This window comes from Salarias fasciatus, chromosome 9 (assembly GCF_902148845.1).
Source record: "Salarias fasciatus chromosome 9, fSalaFa1.1, whole genome shotgun sequence".
NCBI lineage: Eukaryota > Metazoa > Chordata > Actinopteri > Blenniiformes > Blenniidae > Salarias > Salarias fasciatus.
The window spans coordinates 2101693-2124258 of NC_043753.1; the positions used below are offsets into that span (position 1 = coordinate 2101693).

Consider the following 22566-nt stretch of genomic DNA (forward strand, 5'->3'; position numbering starts at 1 on the left):
AAGGACAGGATGTCCAACCGCTAATGAGCCTAATGACTTCAATCAAACATGAAATGAGCTGGCCGAGCGCGAGCCGCGCTGCCGTCCCTCGATGTGGAGAAGAAACGCTGCCAACGATAATGAAATCATCAGGAAGACTTCCGGTTACAGCTCGCTAACGACGACCACCGCTCTCCTTTGAAAGGAAAAAAGAGAAGATGGTTTTACTTTGCGTTATTATGGATTTCAGTAGTTTTAGCAAACCATGTTAAGTTCTATTATAAAGATTTCTGAGCATGTAAACCAAACACCAGGTGACGTTTGGATTTATATTTCTTTGAATCAGTACTATCAGCCTAACAATGTGTTACAAACAGTTTAAACTGGGGCTGTGGAACACTTTTTTATTCAGCCCAATTCCGTCTTTCGTGGCACAAACTGGTAAAATAGCCATAATAATGATGTTGTGGCATCAAGCATAAGTTCTGTAAAAGACTAACTTGTTCTCCGTCTCCGTCATAATTCTGCAGCAGCCTTGTGGAGACCCATGGTGACCTTTCAGTGGATTGGTGGGCGATGTCAGTAACACGTCGCCCTGGCGTCGCCTCGGTGAGAGCACAAGCCAGATTTTGTCCCCCAAATTGCCCGAGTCGGCGGCGTCTCCAGATCGGCCCTCAAGCACTGAAAATCAGTAAATTCTCAACATAAAGCCAATTTTAATCAGACTTTCTGCTGTAAAACACAGTGAAATGTAGCAGAAAACACCCCTCTTGTTGCATTTTGCAGCCTTTTGCATGGATGTCTCTGCAAACTCACCTTGACAGCATGAAGCTAGCGCTAGTGAGCTAGCAGTGAGGTGGCTTTGCGTGGCTCTCAGTGTGACACAGTGTTAACAGGCAGGGCTTCCACTGCAGGGTTCGGTCATTTTCTGGGACAGATTTCAGCCTCTTGCAGTCTGACTTTGACTCATGGGCCTTACGCTTGCTACACACACACACACACACACACACACACACACGGGCAGTTTCGAGGCCTTTTCATGTGTATTTCAATGCTCTTTTGAAGCTGGCGCTCTGATATGCTGAGAGATGAAGGGGAGCTTTACCCTGCAGGGTGTAATGACACATTCTGCTCCACCGTCACTGTTTAAGATTACAGGCTTTAACGTGTCGTGTGAAGTCCACGACCGGACTTTAACCTCCTCTGAGTGTTTGTGTTGGTGGAGCCGATGATAAACTCATTAAAAATGTGTGTTTTCCGCCGGTTGCAGATCCGTGGCTGACGGGGCGGTGGGGTTCTCGCGGAGCCAGCAGCAGGGTGGTCTCAGCTTCAGCTGATGGCCGCTTTCCCTTCATGTGACATTCATTTAGCCGCAGCAGCCCAGCGAAGCCTTTTTGATGCCCAATAATTGGCGAGCGCATTTTACAAGAAGTCAATTTGGAGATTTGCATGAAGAGTGGCGCCGTGTCATGGCGGGAAGAGTTTGGCAATAAAGAGACAAGCGATTGGAATGGAGATAGTCGCGGGCGGCCGAGGCGGCGGCTCAGAGGCCACTCGAGCGGCAAAAATGAAATCCAAATGGGAAAATAATGGAGGTTTACTCTGGCTTCAGAACTTTTCCATCGCTGCCAAACTCGCTTCAGTTTGTTCAGGTAGACGTTCAGATAAGAAAAAGACCTTGACGAGGTGGGAGAGTTAAAGGCCACACAAGTGCTGGCTCTCTCTGGCGGCGTTCTTTTCTCGACGCGAGGCAGCATCTGAGTCGTCTATTCACCGCGGGTGATAAATGCCGGCGTTCTGAATTGATATTGGACGTTCATTATGTCACAATTACCTTAATTGCACTTGTCCGGTGCTGGGTGACTAATGGGTTCACACTTGTAAAATACAGACTCTCCTTTTATTTCTGTGAACTCACTGAATCAGTTTGGATGAAAAAATATTTTTTTTTTTTATGTTTGAAAGCTCGAGATGTGGATTTATTCTCAATATGTAAACAGAGGCGGTGCAGTGGTTGACCTGCAGTCAGGGCAGAAAGAGACTGTCACAAAAAACAATTCCTCTTCTCGCCACCGACACACTGGATGAGAGCTCTTTAAAGCGAGCTGCGTGTGTGTCGAGCGTGTGTGTTCCACACTGTGCATTACATCAACCATCTGTCCAAACAGGTTTGAAAAATACACCTTCAGAGGAGCAGCGTGTCAAATTTAGGAAATGCTACTTGTACATTAATGTAGTACAAAGGTCTATGGACGACCCAATCTGAATTTTTCACGTCCGATCTGAAGCTATACGACCTGCAAAGTGGTTTTATGGTATATAGAATAGATGTTCTTCTTCATAAGCTCTTTCACAGTATTAACCCTCATACTGCTCAATGTGGAATTAAAGCAAAGCTCGCTACTGGCTTTGATCTTGCGTGTTGCCATGTACGTTGTTGTAGACGTCCGATCGAAACTGTGCAAAAATGCATTTATCTTGCAAATAAAATGCCTCAATCACCTGAGAGAAAGGCTTCCAAGATGGACACTAGCTCGGGAGCGATATATTAGATAAGTGTCAGAAGAACTGCATGAAAATTGAAGCGCAATTAGATGGAAACTGCGAGCTAAAAAAAATTGAGGCTCATCATTTTTTTTTCCTCCGACGGACATTTTTATGCGGGCGGCGACCTTCAGTTCCTCTTACTCCATATTAAAGACAGTCGGATTACAAAACTGTAGTAAATTTAATGAAATGTCAAACGGCGGCGTGATTCGCCACGGTGGCAGGCTCGTGCTGGACGACTCGGACACTTCATCACCGCTGATTATGACAGCTGGTGCAGCAAAGTGAGGTGATTTATACACGAGCAGCGGTCGGGGAACAGGGATGTTTTAAAACAGGTGAAAAGAATTCTAACTGAAACAGAAAAACGTGACTGTTGCAATAATTGATAATTGTCCCATGTTGTTAGAGCATTGATTTAAATACATTGGCTTGATACAAAATAATTGCTTTTCGTCCATAACTTTTCTTTTGTAATTGAAAGCATCTAAGGTGACTGTTATTACTGCACTCATAATGTGTGTATAGAAAGCTGCTCTGGCTGATTTCTCTCATCAATGACTGAATGAAAATTTGATGAAAGGACTAAGTGACCAGTCTAAAAACAGAAAAATGTGAAGAAAATTGCCAAAACCTTGGACAGTTTACTCATATTTGTTTCAGCCATTGTCCACAGTGTGGATAATGTGTGCATCAAGTCATTGTTGTCACAGATTTCTAAATTAAAAGCTGAAGGTGATGTAGTTGGCATATTGGGCCACGAGCGAGCACTACTGGTTGCTGGATTAAAACCACACACGCACACACACACACACACACACACACGCGCGCCCCAGAGAACAATACACTCAGGAGTCATGACACTCAGGAGGAAAATGTTGTTCGGGTGGAGCGTCTACTGAGCACGTGCAGAATCACTGGTTACGGCGGCTTTGGGTTTGGAAACGTTTCTTCTCCATCGCTTACACGGGGACAAAGTTGTTGCATTTTCAAAAAGTTGCACTTTTTCCTGTTTATACGAAGGAGTGTTGTCAGAAGTTGCTCCGAGGCCCGTTGTCGTGTAAACGGACACCTAAAGCTAAATAACGGTTTTACATATTCACTGAAAAATGTAAGTGGGGCCAAAGCAGCTTGGTTCAGGGTGTTACTGAAAGGCTTGGGTTGAAGTTCTTGTGCTTTGTTCCAGTGAAGTTATTATATTCTAGTTTCAACTTGCTTCATCTTCGTTCGTTAGCAAGAGCACCACCATGTGGAGGAAGACGATTCCAACTCCAGGCTAGTGAATGTATGGCAGTTAAGAGGCATCTTATAGATCAATTAAATACAAAATTACTCATATTTCTGATCCTGAGAATCAAGCATGGGGATATTTACCCATTTAACCGGTCGGCCATGCACATCCTGAACCCCCACAGACAGTCGTGTCACTCGGGTTTCTTGACTGACATGTTACTTTCTGCTTTTCATGTCAATAAAACAGCTGTGCAAACCTGAGTCAACTCAAACCTAAACTAGAATGAGAGGAGAATTATGGCCCACTGAAGACTATAATTTGATTCTCGCCAATATAAATAACCATTAGTGCTTCACAGCATCTGCTGTAATGACACAGACTGTCAGCTTGTGCACATTTTCAGATAACCGCATCATGAACGTGACACATTTCATCCATTTTCTCATTTAAAACTCTCAGGCCAACTTTGAGACTTCTAATTTTTACTCTTTTCCCATTTGTTTGGATGGAAAGTAGCCTGTACATGACGTATTGGTTTGAAGTCATGAGAGAATGGTGTTTGGTTAATCAGTCTTTGGTTTCGTCAGTCCCTTTGGTCTTTAAGGCTGGCGAAAATGGCTTGCATACCAGAGATATTGAGGATTTTCTGTTCATAAACTCACCGCCCCGATGCCCTTGATTACAGATTTGTCACTTACATCTGGTTGGTCATTCAGGTACGCTCCCAAATGATGAAAGCCAACCGAAAAGCAATTATCGCATATAAAGAATACCGCTTACAAATTTAGAGCCAATTAAATATAGCCTTAGCAGGTCAAATTAAGTTGATTAAAATGATTATAATACTAAAGTTAATTACAATTTCCATATTGCCACTTCAGCTTCATAGATATTAGAGGATTGTAATAAATGCGTGAACTCATGGAAAGACCTCTCTTTAACCGTGTGAAATGGTACGTTGCTAAAAATAACAGTGGCCTTTCCCTTTTATAAGTCTGACTGGTATCGTGACTCATTTTCACTTGCGCAACTATTAAAAAGTCATTTGCCTTTTATGTCTTCATACAGAGGGTTGAGCTGCTCGGCCCTTTCTTCAATAGACGCAGTGTCTCCGCTGATCGAGCCGCTTCGCACCATACGTAATCCAACAATTGAATTTAAAGTAGAAATGAGTGTATAGGTACATTAAAGCAAAGTTCGTGAGCGCTCATGTGATTTTAAGAGGCCTGCTTACTGTAATGCCTTAATTTTTTGACAAAGCTTCAGCTTTTTACATATATATTGGTTTTTTTTTTTTTCTTTCTAGAGTGAAATGACTGGAGGTCAGGATATAGTGATAGGTACGACCCCTTCGTGGCTATCTAATCATCTCTGTAGTGAAATGTGTTCGTGGTAACACTGGTTGTAGTCATACGGTTATTTTTGTTGATGACTGAAAATTAAAACTCGTAAAACCACATATTGGTCTTGCTATATTGGACATTTATTAATTGTAGTCATGCGTCTTATATCAGCGCTGCATATGCGTGCTTACACTTCAAGAACATTTACTGTAATAATCTCGAGTAATGTATTTTTCTCCTTTTTTTTTAAAACCAAATATGCAGTTTCCACGAGTCGTGTTTTCAGAAGCAGAACAATTTTACTCTTCTAGTTATTTCTCCACGATTTTTATGCTTCTGACTTTTTGCCCTGTGGCCACCAGATGCAAAATGAATTTAAAATAAGTTATTGGCAGAACTTACGTGAATTAGTTGCAAATGTTTCTTTTGCCATTTCAATTTGAATTTGCTGAACTTGAATCCCTCCCTGTGCACGGAGACGTACTTTATCCCACTTCCATCAGGCTGTTTTTGAAAAGTTAGTCTTGTGTGTATATATATATATACATATATATATGTGTGTGTGTGTGTGTGTTTCTACAATTGAATCTACAAAATATGCAGATTCATCCGATGGAATCATGGAAGACATTAGCTAAAAAAGCACATCGCTCTGAGAACAAGCGCTAACTTTGCTTGGAGTCTTGAACACAAATGAGTGCGACGGGCCTGGAGGCTTCCAAACGGTCTCCAGAGTCATTTAGTTTCTTTTTTTTTTTTTCTTCCTGGCGTTGGGGCTGCAGCTCAGAAAGCCAGCGAGCGCCGTCTGAGCGCTGGCATCGGCAGCAGCCGAGCGGAGCGGAGCGGCGTGCGCAGGTTTGTGGCGGCGAACGGCCGGCGCACGCTGAGCCGGGAGCGCCGGGCGCCCACTGCGCTTCTTAACCTCCACCTCTGCCGCGCGGCGCTGAGTGGGTTTGCTCTTCCATTAGCGGTTTAAGTGTGCAGGAGAAGGTGAAACCCTCGGCGCGGGCCCGGCGACGGCGCCAGCGTACGGCCGCCCGCCGCAGGCGGACTGTACCACGCCGTTTGTATCGAACCATCAGAAATAACATTAGAAAAGATCCAGTGGAACTCATTGTGAGCCAGCGCTACACGAAGCGGAGCACTTTAGAACAACACGCTCGTATGATGTCGAGTGAACAGAACCGTCTCTGTCGCTGGCCGACTGAATTTCTTATCACAAAAGGCTGACTGAACTACAATGGATAACAGTGGATGTAATGTTCTCGTCACGTCTGCATATTTTGCCAAGCAGATGGAGCCATAGTTTAATTAAGTTCACTTTTGCTTTTTTCAGTTTGTTCAGAAGTATTTTTGCTTTTGTCTCTTCAGGCCTTTTTGCAGCATCGCTTTGAGACGTTTCAGTGACGGGTTCCAGAGATATTTTCAACCAAAAAAAAAAGGGAAACCTTTGTGCTTTGAGCGGCTGCCATGTTCGTGTAAACTGACTTTACGCTTAAACACGGCACTTTTCTGATTCAAAAATTTGCAAACAATCACTTTTGATATGTAGCCTATAGACAGGGCCCGAGTGCTGCGTCATAGTGGTTTACAGTGTAATGTAATGATACTATATCATGTTTAAATGTCATCATTCTGCTTTTCTAATCTTTATATCGGTTCAGGGAGAGAAAAAAAAAAGCCTCCTTGATGAGATATGAGCTCAATGCCTGCTTTCAAATGGATGTGCAGCAATTACACTGGATGGGATGGAAATAACATTATATAATCATATATAATCCGTCACTGAATCCTCAATTCTCCGCTTTAATTCATTGATGTGCACACACTGAGGTATCTGCAACGTGCTGTTTGAAGAAGAAAATCAGTGTGTTCATGTTGTGTGTTGAGCAACGCACAGCAAGCGGACCTGTAACAACGACCGGCGGGGTCAAGCCGTGAACGCTGTAGGAAGTTCAAATCACTCTGGAATGAAAGAGGAAGCGAGTCCAGCCCGTGACGTCTCTCTGCTGGTGAATGTGCGGCGAGGGGGCTGATTTGGAGGGCGTGCTGCGGCTGAAACAGGCACAAATAGCCAAGATGGCAGGAGATTAAGCCGCTGCTGGCGCCAACAATGGCAGCGTTACTCCAGTGAAACAACCCCTTTTCATTCTAATCACTAACATGAACACGAGGTGCTTTTCCAGCCAGTTCCTAGACAAAGCAGCGGAAAGTACAATTCAATAACAAACACAGAAAAACCAAAAGGTCAGAGCAGAAGACAGTTTTTATCTCGAGCTTAGAATGATAAAAACGATGAGCAGTAAAATGCTCCCAGACAGAACTGAATTATTTCCAGTCACACGTTTTGTTGTTCTTTGTTTTTTTGAAAGCTTTAATCAAAACACGGCAGATGATGGCACTGAATGGAGTCGAGTAGATATATTCAACATGTTTAGTATCCTCGATGGCTATTCAGCTAAGAGTAAGACGCCTGAAACTTCAGTCATTACAACGTGACCCTCCTGGACGTGGTGGTCTTGGAGTTGTGGTGTCTTCTTCTGCTGGAGAACCGCTAAGCGCCTCACGCCAGGCCCCTGATCTGCGACTGATCCGGAGAAAAGTGTCGTCTCCGCCGCAGAAGACAGCCCCGCTGACACCGCCGGGCTGATTACCCCGTCGGCTGATTAGACCGGTGTGAGTGTGTTCAGGGTTCACACGAGGCCGCGGAGCGTGGACCCCAGCGCAGAACCTCCGACGCTTCCCGTCTGACTTTATTTAAAGGAATCGGAAAGCCTGGAGCAGAACAGGTACGGCATGGCGAGAAAGCAGCAACATCTGAAACATTAATGAAGCAACAATCTGCCAGACAACAGACTGGGGAGAGGCGGATGGCGTGCATCTGTGGGATGATGGGGGAGTGGATAACAGGTGACTCACAGCTTTTCAAGCACTTTCGTCTCCAGATTTTCACCCATTACTGTCCTAATAATAATAATAATAATAATGATAATCAAATGCAATCAATCTAAAGTCAAGGTTCGAGTGCAAACACACAACCTCTTGTGGCCATATTTTGTTCCCAGCAAACCATTATTGAGTAGAATTTTCAAAACTTGAGCTGTTTGTTTTGCAGCTGGTGGTAGAGTGATGGTCCTTCCAAACATCTGAACCCAGTATGAATTTAAAATTTAAATCCATTGTGCTAAAGCTGATGAACAAGGCCATAAGGTGCCAATACATATTACCCTATTGTCCAAATAAAAGCATCTCTCAGGTGCACTAACTGTAAGGAGAAAGGGAGGTTTGTTGGCAAATGGCAAAAAAAATCAGTATTTATTTGAGTGTAAGAAAAGTTTCCTGCAGAAGTTTTGTCATTATTCACACCAACTGCGTGACGGATTGAGGCATCCGACTCAATGAACTTAAAATTAGAGACATATGAAGAATACATTTCCTTCAATTATGTTAGCGAGGTCTCTCACAAAGCCTCATAAATCTTAAAGCCTCCAGAAGAGAAACAACAGCAACTTTTGAAAGCATGTGCGAACTTCCACAAAAGTGGACTTTCTGTGCACGAGCTCTAATCGCAGTAACTTCACAGCTAAGACCAGTAAAGTACTTCTTGTGATCTCTGGTGCTGCCCAAGGGCGTCCCACACTTCTGGTTTTGAACCATCTTTACAGGTTTAGCTCACGTAGGAAAACCCTGGAAGGCAGGGAAAGAGTTTGGAGATTACAGATTGACAAAAAGACTGTTTGAGTGTGACTCGTTTCCCGTTCGCTCAGAGAGAAATAAGCAGCGGATTTCAAGCAAAACAAAACAAAATGACAACAGTTCATTCCATTTTACAAGAAACTGTGTTAATGGATTAGTTGCTGGAAGCTGCAGAAGAACAGTTCAGCTGTGTTGTGATAAAAAGACATTTTAATAGCCCCATAGAATTCTCCATAATGAAATGTTTGAGAAGCAATTAAACAGCGTTTGAGTCTTCGGGTTTTGTTTTCCCGAGCGCAGCACCGGCCCTCCGCTTGATCCTCCACAGGTGACATATATAGACTGCGCAGCCCAGCCCATATAACTTCTGTTATAGTGGTTTGTAAAGAAAGAGGAGGCTGAAATTGATGGCTTGAAGCGGTCCCAAAGCCAGGACCGGGGGCAATTAATTCTGCCAGGCCGTTAAAGACGTCTCCCCGATACAGCGGCGGATGCCAGCTCCGTCTGCGGCGTCACGATGTAGAAGTCCTGCATACATGCAGACGGGAGAAAAGCTACGGCTCCTAATTCCGCTCATTAATCACCTGTCTGCCCGACGTCCTCCTGAGGAACGGCGGCCCGCTTCCTCTGAGGTAATTACAGCACTTGAAGGCGCGCTTGCTGCAGCAAGTGGTCCTGGGTAGCAGCCTTACCCCTTCTCCCCCTCCCGCTCCGGGGCCGGTCGCCTCCACGGCCTCTGGAGGATCTTCCTCCTGCACTGCTCTTCAGCTTTGCAGTCAGCGGACTTTTCTTTTCACTCGGCGTGCGACGTGGGAGAAATAACTCACAGCCTTGAAGATCAATGGCCGCGCCGTGATTCAGGCTGTAGGCCTCGTGTTTGAGGAAAGTCGGAGCTTTGCTGCTGTTTAGTTTTTGATTAGACTTCTGAGAAGTTACGTCTGAGTAGTTCCCATTGAGAATGCAAGTTTTTGAAAATGGCAACCAAGGTGGAACTTTTTCAGACTCCGTCTCCATGGAAACGGAACTTTTCTGAATTGTCACTGCAGTGCGTGCTCTCCATGGCTGGAGTAAATAGTTCCTGTGCTCACTTCTTGAGTTGACAGTCACTGTTATAACTATTGATGATATTGCCTACTTACTTTTTGTTTTTAAAACATTCCCATGCAAACGTGAAACTTTTCTGAAATGAAATTGCAAAAAATGCCACATTTTCACTTCCAACATTCTGCAAATGGGGCATCAGTTGCTAAATGCGTCGTTGTTACATGACGGTGGACCTTGGCTTGTGTAACACTGCTGTGTGGACCATGGTGTCTCTCAGAGCTGTCCCGGTGGTCCCTCAGCATCCCGGTTTGAACCGGGTGTTTACCCTCTCACACCCGCCGAAATTCCGGATGCCATCCTAAATTTCTCCACAGAAGCACTAAAAGAATCTAAAAATAAATCAGGGAACAGTGGCGAGAGTGGCGCTGGCTTTAAAAGGGAGGAACAGCAGCGCTGCAGTCGCTCAGCCCGTAAACTGTGTGTTGATGTTTCCCTGAAAGATTTATGACCCTCGGTGGACAGACGATGCCTTTTCTCTTGAGTTGTTGCGGTAATCTCGAAGTTGCTTTCCGTGAGTCCGACACTAGACTTGCATTATCTTTGGCTGCGAACGTGTCCTCGGAGTCGCGCTTCACACGGCAGGCGACGATTGCCATGCTAACGCTCTTCCTCTGTCTCTTTCTTCTGCCAGATGGAGATGATACCGGAGCCCGATCCCGATGACGAGGGGACGAAAATAAGTGTAAGTCGAAACGAGCGCCGGCCGCGCGCCATCACGCTCCCAGCGAGCAGCATCTCCCTCGGAGCCAGTACAACAGCAGCTGATTTCCACGAATAATACACCTTCAAGCAGACAAAGGAGCTAATCAGTGAAATCAGTGGCAGCGTGTTATTACTGTCAGAGCGGCTCCATTCCTGCACTCATGCCCCGGCAGCCATTCCGCCCCCTTTTCTTCCCCTCCGCCACTCTGAATGTGCCCAGTGTGCCACACAGCCCTCCAATCATTGACCTCACACATGCGTGCAATTGGAAGTGACAGATCTGAGATTAAGTTAAAAATTGTAAATGCTGCTGTATTACGAGCTGGGCCATTGTTCCTCGGCGGCTCTGGTTGTGTCATTTTGACGTTTCCGTCATTATGAAGCTGTTTTTTAAATTTTTTTCTGAATTACAACCATTAATGAAAGCAGTGTTTGAGTTTTAGTTTTAGTTTTTACGATAACTCAGACAACCAGACACTGCAGAAGTTTTAGGTTTGTTTTTGGAGAACCAAACTGCAAAAGTGGTTTAAAAAGAAAGAAACAAGCTTGTTTTTCGATTTGTACTTTTTCTCATCAAAGAAAAAAATCAAATGTGATTCAGCAAAGAAAGAGAAAAAGTATTTTCTTGGACACTTCTTGAAGGAACCTGCCCAGGTTTTGAACAGTTGACAGGAAGACGAGACAAAAGAAAAAAAAAAAAAAAAACATGAGGATAAAGTGAAATTGATAACCAGTCCTGAAGTACTTTACTTGGCTCTTCTTCCCCGTGGCTCACAGTGCGTGGTTTTGTTTGGACACTCACAGGTAATTAGGGTTCCCTTGCTTGGACGTGGATGCTGATTTTCAGTCTTTTTGTTCGGCATTCAAAGAGTGCATTAGGGCATTATCATGCAGGTTTACGTGTCATTCTCAATTCAAGGCTGTTTTCAATGACTGTACTTGATGGAAATTACAGCCAGAGCCTTTCATCTCTTCCACCGCCGCATTATCCTGAAGTTTTCTGCCCTCGTGTGTCACACCGTGACAATTAGTGTCCGCTGAGTGTCCGAGGTGTCCAGCGTTCGCTCTCTGCTCTCTGACTGATGGGCACAGCATGCACACGCTCCCCGAGCGGCTCGTCTGATTATCTACATTCAGTCTGACACTTCTGCACTCTAAGTACAATTCTTATCATTATTCAGGTCATTTTATACAAGAGAGGGGTGACTGTCTGCCAAGGAGGAGTTGCTTGTGTGAAACACTTCGAAATTCCCAGCTTTTCATTGAGGCCCTGTTTACAGCAACGCAACTTTTTGAAAATGCTGCTGCCTGAATGCAGCATTTGTGTGTCTTGTTTCTGCTCCATCAGAGTAGATATTTTTTCCTCCCCAGTTGGTGTCAGATGCTGATTGTAATGTGTTCATTTCTCAGACGTACAGCTCTTTGCTGGTGATGGGAACAGTGAGGCTCATTGTGTCTCTAAATTCTCCCAGGTGTCTCTTATCCAAAGAGCCCAAGGTTGTTCATTTTTGGCATCCGAGTCATAAGTTTTTACTGATTGAATTTGGAGATTTTTCTTACCAGCTGGAAATTAGAAAAACAGCCCCGGGTTAAGCATGATTGGAATAAAAGACACTTTTCACAGAGTCACAGCACACAGCTTGTAACGGGCTTTGCAAAAATGCACATTTTTTCAGACTAGTAAACGAAAAGGCACTGTTAACTTTTTTAAATGTCATTTTAGTTTACTTGTGGCCATAGGGAGGTCCAAACTGAACTCATACAAAGTTTATGATAAACTATTGTCTTTTTTTCACTAGATTTGACAGACATTGTGTTATTTTTTGAGCTGTGGAGAGAACTTATACTGCCAGACACTAAAGGGCAAAACTGAAAAAATCCAAATGTCCACAACCGGTGAGCCTCAGCCACCATGTGTCGACAGTCACACACTCAGGCACAGGTGAAAGACATCAGGGCAGCGAGCAGCAGCCAGACGCGAAGAAAGGAAACCAAGGAGCCTGAAACCAGAGACGGAGTCAGAGTCGTTCAAAAAACACGAGACAAAGCCTAAACCGCGACACATGGAGTCATGAAAACTCAAAAATGTAATCAGCGTCATAAGGAGAAACGTACAGACTAAATTAAAATTAAAAGATTAAAGAGATTAAAAGATTAAAAAAAACTGTGTTTTCAGTTTCTCCAGGCACTGTGGTCATGACGACAAACACCCGAAACACAAGGAAAACTGTACGTTTTCACTTGAGCGTCATGAAAACAAGGCTTTAGTGGGTCACGCTCTTGACATAAAGCTGCTGTGATGGTCGATTGTGAGTTTTTTTCAGAATAACAGCCATGAAGTTCCGTCCTCTTAGGTCAAAGTGAGGAACGTACCTGATCCCGCTGCAGAAGGGGATTCAGTTTCTCACTGATCTAATATCACCACACTCCCCCAAAACCAGAAACCTTTCAAATTGAAATTATCATGAAAAATCCCTGAATTTGCTTCACATCAACTTTGAATCAATTTCACCTGAAAAAAAATAACATTAATAAAAGGATTTGGCCTTAACTCCTTTGTGTCTTCAACCATGTTAAAAGTTCATAATGAATAAACTAGAAGTTGCTTTTCTCAGGTGATAGAAGTGGAAATCAGTCGGACCTCACCACATGGAGCTGAAGCAGACATGAGATTTTCAGTATCCTAATATTAAATGAAGGATTATTGGGTCATTTTTCCCGGCGGTCCAGAGTGTTTTCCCGCAGGACTGTGTGAGGCCACAGCGCTCTCGCTGGGCCGCTCTGGAGTGTGTGAAAATGGTCCCTCAGAGGAAGACTGTGTGTTTTAAAATGAAAGGCATTAATCTATTGCTCCGGCGCTCAGACTCAGAGTAAAAGATTATTTCTGACTCACTTTCTCAAGGTTGAAGTGAGTCCGTATACGACGCGACTATGGAAATTTGTCCCTCATCAAACATTATTCTTTATTGCCTCGATTAAGCTCTCATTTGTTTTTCAGCCGTTGCGAGCGGCGTTGCGAATCAACGATCAGGACGACTTTCCAGCAATATTAGATTTACAAAATCGCTGTGTCACCGTGATTGAGCATCCTAATTTTGAGAAGTGACAAAAAACATACACTGTAAGTTTATCTTCCAACAACTTTTCCCTCAGTTCACTCTCCAGAAAATTAACTTTTATCCTGAAATTGGTTTATAAAATAACTCGAGCAGTGATCGGAGGTCGGCTCAGATTCTGTGCTCACACCATTGAGTAGAAGATATCGGCTCGGGTTTTTGAAAATGTCGCACTAAGAGACGGGCGTCCGTTCATGAGTCATGAGACCTTGTGGTATTTTATCGAGCCTGCCGCTGTTGTGACAATGCGCTCTTCTTTAATTACTCCAACAGACAGTGAAAGTCCAGGGAAACGACATTTCGCACAAGCTGCAGATCTCCAGAGTCAGCAAGAGCGACGAAGGATTGTACGAGTGCCGCGTGACACGGGCCAACTACGACGAGATCGTGGAGTACAAAGCCCAGGCCTGGCTGAAGGTCAACGCCACGGCCCGGCCCCGGCGACCGCCGCCGCCCCCGAAGAAGAGCTCCCCGCTGCACCTGACGGACAAGAAGCCACGGAAATCCAACTCCATGGGTCAGGACAACATGAGCTCAGACCAGAGAGTGGCCTCCACCTCCACCTCGCACACATCCTCCAACACAGCCAAACACAACCCCGGCTCAGGTGAGTGCCCTCCGGGAGCGTTACGTAACGGAGGCTAAAAAAGCTCCTCTGCGGCAGGACTTTCCACTGCGGGGACAAATCCTTCTCTGATGCATTTGTGAGTCGACAACTTTGGTTAAAAGCGTAGTTTGGTTTCGATTCAGGGAAACCAACAATAGACTCCATGATGGCGTTACACAATGCGGGTGTAAAGTGGTGCCTTTCGGAAGCAAACTGCTCATTGATGGAAAACGCAACGTCAGGGAGACGGATCAGGACCGCTGTGTCTTGTTCGAGGACTGTCATAAATCAGAGCGTTGACTTTGTTTACAGCTGGCGTTCTCAAGGTCCACTTGTGGGGAGGCTTAGAGTGGTGCAGCTTGTCAAAAATAGATTTACAACTCAAGGCAGCACAACACAACACAACACAACACAACACAACACAACACAGCACAGCACAGCACAGCACAACACTACACTACACAATACAACACAATGCAACACAGCACAATGAAAGCTACAAAGCAACACTGTTGTGAAAATGCAAACTGGGCTCTAAGCCATGCTGTCAGGGTCAGTTTGTAAAAGCTTGCAGATTTTTTTTTTATTTTGCACCAAGAGTTTTGAGTTGTTTTTTTTTAACTGCCCTCATGTTGAGATTTTAATCTTTTTTTTTCTTTTGTCTAAGTAATCATTTGGTTTTTTGAAAATATTTTCATCACATATGCTCTGCACCACAACTGAGAAAGACTTTAAAGTTTGAATTTGAAGGTTATCACAGCTCTATTTTACCGGTCCGGGGCCCTCAGGATGAAATTGGATTGGATGTGACCTCTGAAATATATTGTTTTTGACATCGCTGCTCTGGAGTTGAGAGCAGAACAAGGAATCTGTGCATTTCTTTTGTTTTAAGAGCGCTGGACAGACTGACTGTCAACTCTAAAACTACCAAGTCCGGGAGAATCTGGACTGCGAGTCAGGACTCTGGAGGAAAACATTATTCTTATCGTTCATCCGAAGAACCTGAAAGATCTCATCATGCCTCCTCAACAGAGGAATCAGTTAATGACATGCATGATAAACCCTTTCAAACGTTTCTTGTGAACCGCTGGAAAGCTTTCCAGAGAGACAGACGTTTTAAATCTGTCAAAGGGAATGAAAGAGCAGCCGACGCCGAATCCGCCGATGACTGGATTTCTAATTTGAAGAGGTTCTGGGTTTGTCCACTACTTAATTTGTTATTGCTCATGGGTGTGAACGGCGCCGTAAACCGCTGATTGGAATGCTCTCATGCCCACATGTCAATGATACCAAATCTGTGCGAGCTGTCCGGAGGAACTATCCATTATGATAATTACTATAATAGCAACTCATTACCAAATAATGAAGGTGGTGGAGTCGGACGGTCTTCGGCCGAGGACTGCAGCTTCAGTCGACACAGATACAGATTGGCATGAATAAACAGCACGTCCTGGTGAGACTCCATTACAAAACATCAACTTGATTATTGGGTTTGTAATAAATGCAAATAAGCACTTTTCAATTTGATTAAACTCTTTGATAGGAGAAGCATTAAATGGACGTCCAGATGTTCATACAGCTACACTTTAACAGTTGTGTGCTGTTAACGCACCACGAGGAGCTTCAGCAGTCTGTGCTCACAGCAACATGTTTCACACTGAGAAGATAGAAAAGGCCTGAACTGTTGTAGAAATGCTTCCTTGTTCCGAACTGTTCAGCATTGCAGATGAAAGACGGATAAGAGTAAAGTAACGGTTACTGTCAGCCAACAACGCAACGCGTCGAGACATTTCCAAGTGAAAACTGTTGCAAAAGAGGAAAAATCTCATGAAAACATGAAAGTTTGTTGAATGCTTTCATGAATATGGAAAACTTTTATGAACATTTTCTAAAAACCTTCGACAATACAAGATACCTTCATGAAAATGGAAACTTTTGTGAAAATAGAATAGAAAAAGCCTTTTATTGTCATTGTTACTCAGGGTACAATGAAACTGGAGCGCAAACTCCCTTTGGTGCAATTTACTGCAGCATAAGAAACTAATAAAAGTTCAAGTAAAAACAATAATTAATAGAAATCGCAGCGTGAATCAGTGCAGATGCAGTTGAGATTTTAGACATAAAGTAAACCAGTTGATAAACCAGGTTATTCCTTAGAGAGATTACTTATTTACTCCACATGATCAGTTTGATCGCTATGTGTCTAACTCCGGGGAACCGGTTCCCTTGGTTTTGACACTATCGATTGCAGAGCTCGCTCTCAGAAAGAAGCTGTCCCTGAGTCTGTTAGTCCTGGTTTTGTGTGACCTGTAACGTCGGCCCGGGAGTTTCCGGGGTGGGTGGAGTCCTTGACGGCGCTGCCAGCTCTGCTGAGGGACGGAGAGATGGAAAACGCTCTAGAAAACGTTGGGAGAACCGTGGTGACACTTTTTGTCTCTTCTTCAAACCTGACTGGTCTCTCTCCACTCTAGAGACGCTTGACTCACTGAAGAATACCAGAATGCCGTCGTTTTTGTCTGCCGGCGGAACTGGTAGTCCTGATTTTGCTCACAGTGGGACTGTTTGGTGGGAGCTCCCGTTCTCGTCCTTAACAGCCACTTTACTCCGGCACCACGCTCCGTAGTCACGCAGGGCTGCTCGCTCTGGAACACGAACGCTACTTCTGTCCTTCGCGGAGCGCGGCGAGGCCGAGATTCAATCCGACAACGTGTGCTGTGTCATGCCGCCCAGCTGTCGGCGCCGACGTGCGCATCAGGCTAATGGAGAGTAATGATGTTGAGGTCAGCCGCGTTCCCGCCGGATCATTTGGACCAATGCGGGCGAAAATTAAGCGTAATGTGAGAGAGAGCGCCAAACACACAGAGCGGAACGCCGAGATGAGCTCATGGGCCGATGGAGGAGAGGGACGTCCTTTTTACTAGTGACTAAACAGTCATTCTGTTCATCAGTTCCTTAGTTATGCTGAATAATACGGACACGTTTCTCCCAAATTCTGTACTGCTGTAGAAATGATCTGCTCTCCTTTCCAGAAGTTGGACGCAACAGAGAGATATCACATTTTTGTCAAAGCAGGCAAAATATTTTCACATTTATTAAAATTTTTGTGATTTTATATCAAGTCCATTCAGTTTTATCTCTATAGTGCCAAATTCATGACCGTTCTGCTTGGGGTTGGGAGATAGAAACAGAGGAAAGGATAAGAACGGACACATTGTTGGGATTAAAACTCATTTTATTCAGATTTTTTTATTAACCTTTTTGATTCTCTGTCCGGTAGAAGAGAATGTTTTCACATCAGACTGGATTCTTCACTGACGATGTATAAAAAGGTCATAATCAAGTAATACTGAAACCTCCTTTCACGTATCTGAATCAGTGAGAGGCATCAGCAGCAACAACAGAGCATTAATTGTGTTAATTGAAGGCCTTTAACACTCAATAATTATGAAATGAAAAAAAAAGCACTGTAATGTAATCAAAAACAACAAAATTAACTGAGCCTGAAGTGGCCATATAAACCGATGAGTCAGAACTAATTCGTTGTGATTTGATTATGACTCCTTTCTAAGAAAATAAGATGATTTTGGTATCTCACAGTTTTCCCTGTTATTACTGCTTTGATCAGTGCCGAGTCCGTGACTAATGAGGAGCTGAAATATGCAGAATCCCATGGTCAGTTTGTTTTGTCTCATAGTGTCCACAATTTCATTTTATGACATTAATTTTCTGAAAACTGTCTCAGTATATAGTGTTGGGCGAGTAGATGAGAGTGAATTTTGAGTGTATTTGACTACAAGTCCACATTTTTAATATTTATATTACTACTGTTCTTTTGCTTCTCTTTTATTAATGTCCAGTTGCTGCGGCAGCGATGCTACTTCATTTTATCTTATCTTATCTCATCTTATCGTATCATGTCATATCTAATGTGGAGAAATGATACAAAAGTGAATCTAGTTTAGTTTTGATGTGATATATACATTTTTTTTATTTAAAAACAAGTGAAACATTCTGCTGGCAGCTGTTTCAACTATTGGTATTGAGTGGAAAATTTACCTGGGCTTAAAAAAATTCCTCAGAAACCCTTTTTTCCCCCCCCTGCAGTGAAACACCTGCAAGTAGTTTTTATTATCGTCAGTATTAAAGCGTCCGAGTCCAAAATTTCAAAGGCTCTGTGCAAATGTGACCTGGATAAAGCACCAAAATGTGTTGCGTATTTTTAAACATTCCCAATTATCTTGCATTTTAGTCACACACGGAGACAATCGCAAACATTCACACCGGTGAGACTCGCCGTCTCACCTTTTTTGGACTGCAGGAGTAAACTGTGGAGAAGTCCAAACTCTACAGTACACCCGCAGGTAGCTTTTTAGCCGTGACTGATAGAATATGTGTGTGTGTGTGTGTGTGTGTGTGTGTGTGTGTGTGTGTTTGTGATATTGCACAGATTTGATTTGGATGAGGGCCGTGAAGGAAAAACAGCTTGCTGCGTAACAATGTCAAAGTTTACAGAGTTCATTCTCTGTGGACTTATTAAAACTCTTTGCCGACTCTCTGCGGAACGTATATGAAAAAAAAAAAAAAAAAAAAAAATCACATCTGGCCGGTTTCTGCATAATGTAAAGTAATGGATCCGCCCTGTTCGTATTCAGCTGAGGACCTGCTCTGAATATTGAACGCAATTAGCTGAAATTCACGGGATCGCTCTCCATTCGGGCCCTGTGGACGGGTTTTTATTCCTCGTACGGCGAACATAGCTGAGCCATTCCCGATTCCCTCTTATCTTCCCCGCTGCAGCTCTCGCAGACGGCAGTCATCCTGCATCATTAGCAGCAGGCGTTCCGCCGAGCGGCCTGCATCTCGGCCTCAGGTGGCTCTGCAGAAATTCCCGCTCATCACTCTGTGCGACCGGCGGACCGCGGTGAATCTGCGGCGCTCCTCCTCCTCACCCAGAAGGTCGCCGGACTCTCCGCTGTTGAGACGAGTGAAAAGACAAAATGCCCCCCCCCCCCCCGGCCCAGATAGCATCACCTGAGGAAACACACACACACACACACACACACACCAGATAGTAGCTCTCAGTGACGGGAGGTAAAAAGTTGAATAATCCCCAGGGCTGCCGAGTCGGAGATTATGAGGGAGCCACATTATGCTGACGACACCACTGTGTTGCGGTGAGTCCTGAGCGGTGTGTGTGTGTGTGTGTCTGACACTGATAAATGCCCGTGCACGGCTGCCTGAGCGGCGGCGAGGCGTTACGGCTGAGGGCGACGGCGTTCTGCCGCCGACAGGTCGCAGGCGCACGAGCCACAATGGGGAAACGGTCCAGGATGGAACTGAACCTCAGAGAGTGCAGATGTTTTCCTTCCCCGCATCGCTGCGTCTGTAAACAACGAGGCACGCTCCGTATGTGGCGAGGGGGGCGAGGGGGGCCAGGGCTCTTCACAGCCGGGCTGTCGGCCGCCATTAGACCTCGGCCGGGCCGCCGTCGAGGTGACCAAGGCTGAGTGTGTGAGGGGAGGAGCTGGGCTGCAATAAAAACCCCCGCCCTCTCCAGCTCGTCCTTTCACCCCAAGGCCAGACAGCCTGCTTCCCAAAAGGGAGAAAACCAACACGGACTTGGCTTGATTGCATAACCACTGAGCCATACGAGAAAGAAAGAAAAAAAAAAAAACCGAAAACCTTCTGACCTTGTTTTTAAGCGTGGCCATATTTCCTCAGACCGCCTCGACGGCGCAGCAGCAGTGAGTCATCTGTCCAGGAGGTGGCGGCGAGCGGCTCTGCCGGGTCACTTCAGGGTCGGCGGGTCTGGACCGACTCATATGTTCCTCCTTTTGCCTCATCGAAACAGAGGGGAGGAATATGGCTCGATCTTTCTATTGGGCTGTTATAGCGGATTTTACAATGATCAGCCGCAACATTATGACCATGTGCATAACGTCGAGGCCCAAGCGGGACGACGTGCCACTGAATCTCTTTTCAAACGCTTCAGAAGCTCAAACAAACTCTCATCGTAGTTCAGTTACGTTCATTTTGGCTTTAGTTCATTGATAAGTGTCCAGGCAGGTGTTCCGGAGGCGTGACCAGCCAGTCAGACAACAAGGAAAGCCTCACAGGAAAAGCCTAAAACCAGCCGTATCAGAACAGTGCGAAAGGTAAAACCTCCACGAGAAGAAAAGAGAACACTCAGAAACTCAAATCTCTTCCTCATTCTTCTGCTTCTGGACCGAATATCCACTTCTGCCTAATATCTGGCAGCCAGTAAGAGGCGCCGTGACAAACAGATAATCAGTTTTATTAATATCATCTGTCAGCGGTCAGGGTTTTCCGGCTGAAAGGTGCACTGTTGTACTATAATTTCACAGTTTTGCTCTAATAACTGCCTCACCGTGAAGTGGACCAGTGGGAATAATTAAACACTGTTGATATTTGAGCAAAGCTCGATGCTTTGTGCTCCCGGTTCGTCACACAGACGAAGATGTTTCAGGGCTGAAGAATGTTTGGACATGTGAAACTTCAGCTCTGTCACTGCGATGCCAGAAGAAAGAAACAACAACATGGAGAAACTAAGCAGAATTTGAATGTCAAAGATTTCAGAATAGACCGGGGCCCAAACAAGATTTGTCTTGTCTTTTTATCAGAAGGTGAAACAACCCAAAACAAACGACATATCTTTGGTTATCCAACCAATTTCGCAGCTAACAGGCCTCTTCCAGGTGGAGTATCTTTCATTCATTTGTTTTAGAAACAGCGTTTGTCTTTTGTTTGTTTTTGCTGGAGCGTTGCATCTGGGAAATTTATTTTTAATTACTTCAAAAACAGTCAGAAATTCACTTTACTCTTGCTAAACCAGTTCAGCTTGATTCCAGCCTCACTTTTCAAGATGCAAAAGAAATGTCGGGATGGGAGTGACGGGGATGTTTTCATGCATGTTTCTTTTCTCTGGATGTTTTTCTGTTAACTTTTACTGAACAATATGACAGAAAAGGAGGAAATTAAATGTAATATTTCTTGTTTAAATATTCATTTTTAGAATCTAATTTAATGCAAGTATCATACAAAATGTAACAGAAACTGTGGGGAACATTTAATAAACTTTATCGTTACAATCTTCATGGATAAATTGAAGGAAAACATCTGTAGTGTATTGCTCAAAGTCACAACTGTTCATTTCGAGACTGATAATTAGTTTCATGACATTGTTCCTAAAATGAGTAATTCTTAACATTTTGAAATCTTATTCTTTGTAACTACCAACGCTTTTAAAACAGCGCTTTCCCCAGGTGCCTGGACAGGGATTTGGGCATTTTTAAAAAGGTGATTTTTCCGCCGTTTCTACCAAGACTGAGTTGGAACATTTTTTGAAAAGAGCTGTTTTCCAAAGGTTTTGTTTTCAGTGGGTTCGAGCGACGCCGTCACGCTGAAAGTTTTCAGTTTTCACTTGAAAATGTTGTTGGTTGAAAGAAAACCACTTAATTTTCACATTTGACAAACTGAACTGAACTTATCTTTCTTGAAAACATTTTTTCTAACCTCTCTCTTTCCCCATCTCGCTCCTCTGTTTATCAAAATCTTTGATCTGTTTGAAACGAAACGCCGTTGCCGTCAGATAACAGCGAAAGCGTGAAACAGATCAAATCTCGTCCTGTATACTGAAACATTTCCCACAATTTATATTTCTGCAGAGAACAGAAACAGTAATACTTGCAGATGAACGAGGAAACGGAGCGGCTGCCGCTGGCTGAGGCCCGAATCAGCTGTTTGTTGGTCCTGTCAGTTCCGGTTGTGTGCTTTGGAAAATGGCGGCTGTAATGTGGACTAAAACACACCGAACTGCCAGGGAGTGCCGTTCAAATGTGCCGGATGGAAATTTCGGGGGCTTTTGCGTTGCTCACTAGACTGTGTTATCACATTTACCCTCGCTCACAGCCGAACAGTCAGGCTGCACGGTAATGACAGCCACTTGTGTTTGAGCAGCCAGTCGGGCACAAACCCGAGCCGACCGGCGAATCAGACGGCAAGTTCTCCAACGGAGCCACCGGGCAAATAAGAGAGCGAGTCAGAGAGGCAGTCAGTCACCCGGCCGGCCGGGGATCAGCGGCAGGAGATGGAACTGGCGCTAAGCCAGCCTGAGCTCCCTGCGGAGCCGCGGCGGTGATTCACCTCCCCGCCTCGCTGAACCCGGCTGCCTCGCTTGGCCTGGAATCGATATTCCGCGTCGCCATCTCGCCCGGCCAA

At 44.5% G+C, this 22566-nt stretch overlaps 1 protein-coding gene across 1 annotated transcript in view; it reads left to right on the forward strand.

Moving 5' to 3' along the window:
* Positions 1-22566, forward strand: part of vstm2a (V-set and transmembrane domain containing 2A) — a 100056-nt gene that overhangs the window by 62390 nt on the left and 15100 nt on the right. Inside the window, exons 3-4 of the mRNA XM_030099513.1 lie at positions 10535-10585; positions 13995-14328. Of these exons, the coding sequence (XP_029955373.1) occupies positions 10535-10585; positions 13995-14328 (385 nt within the window). The remainder of the gene's footprint in view (positions 1-10534; positions 10586-13994; positions 14329-22566) is intronic.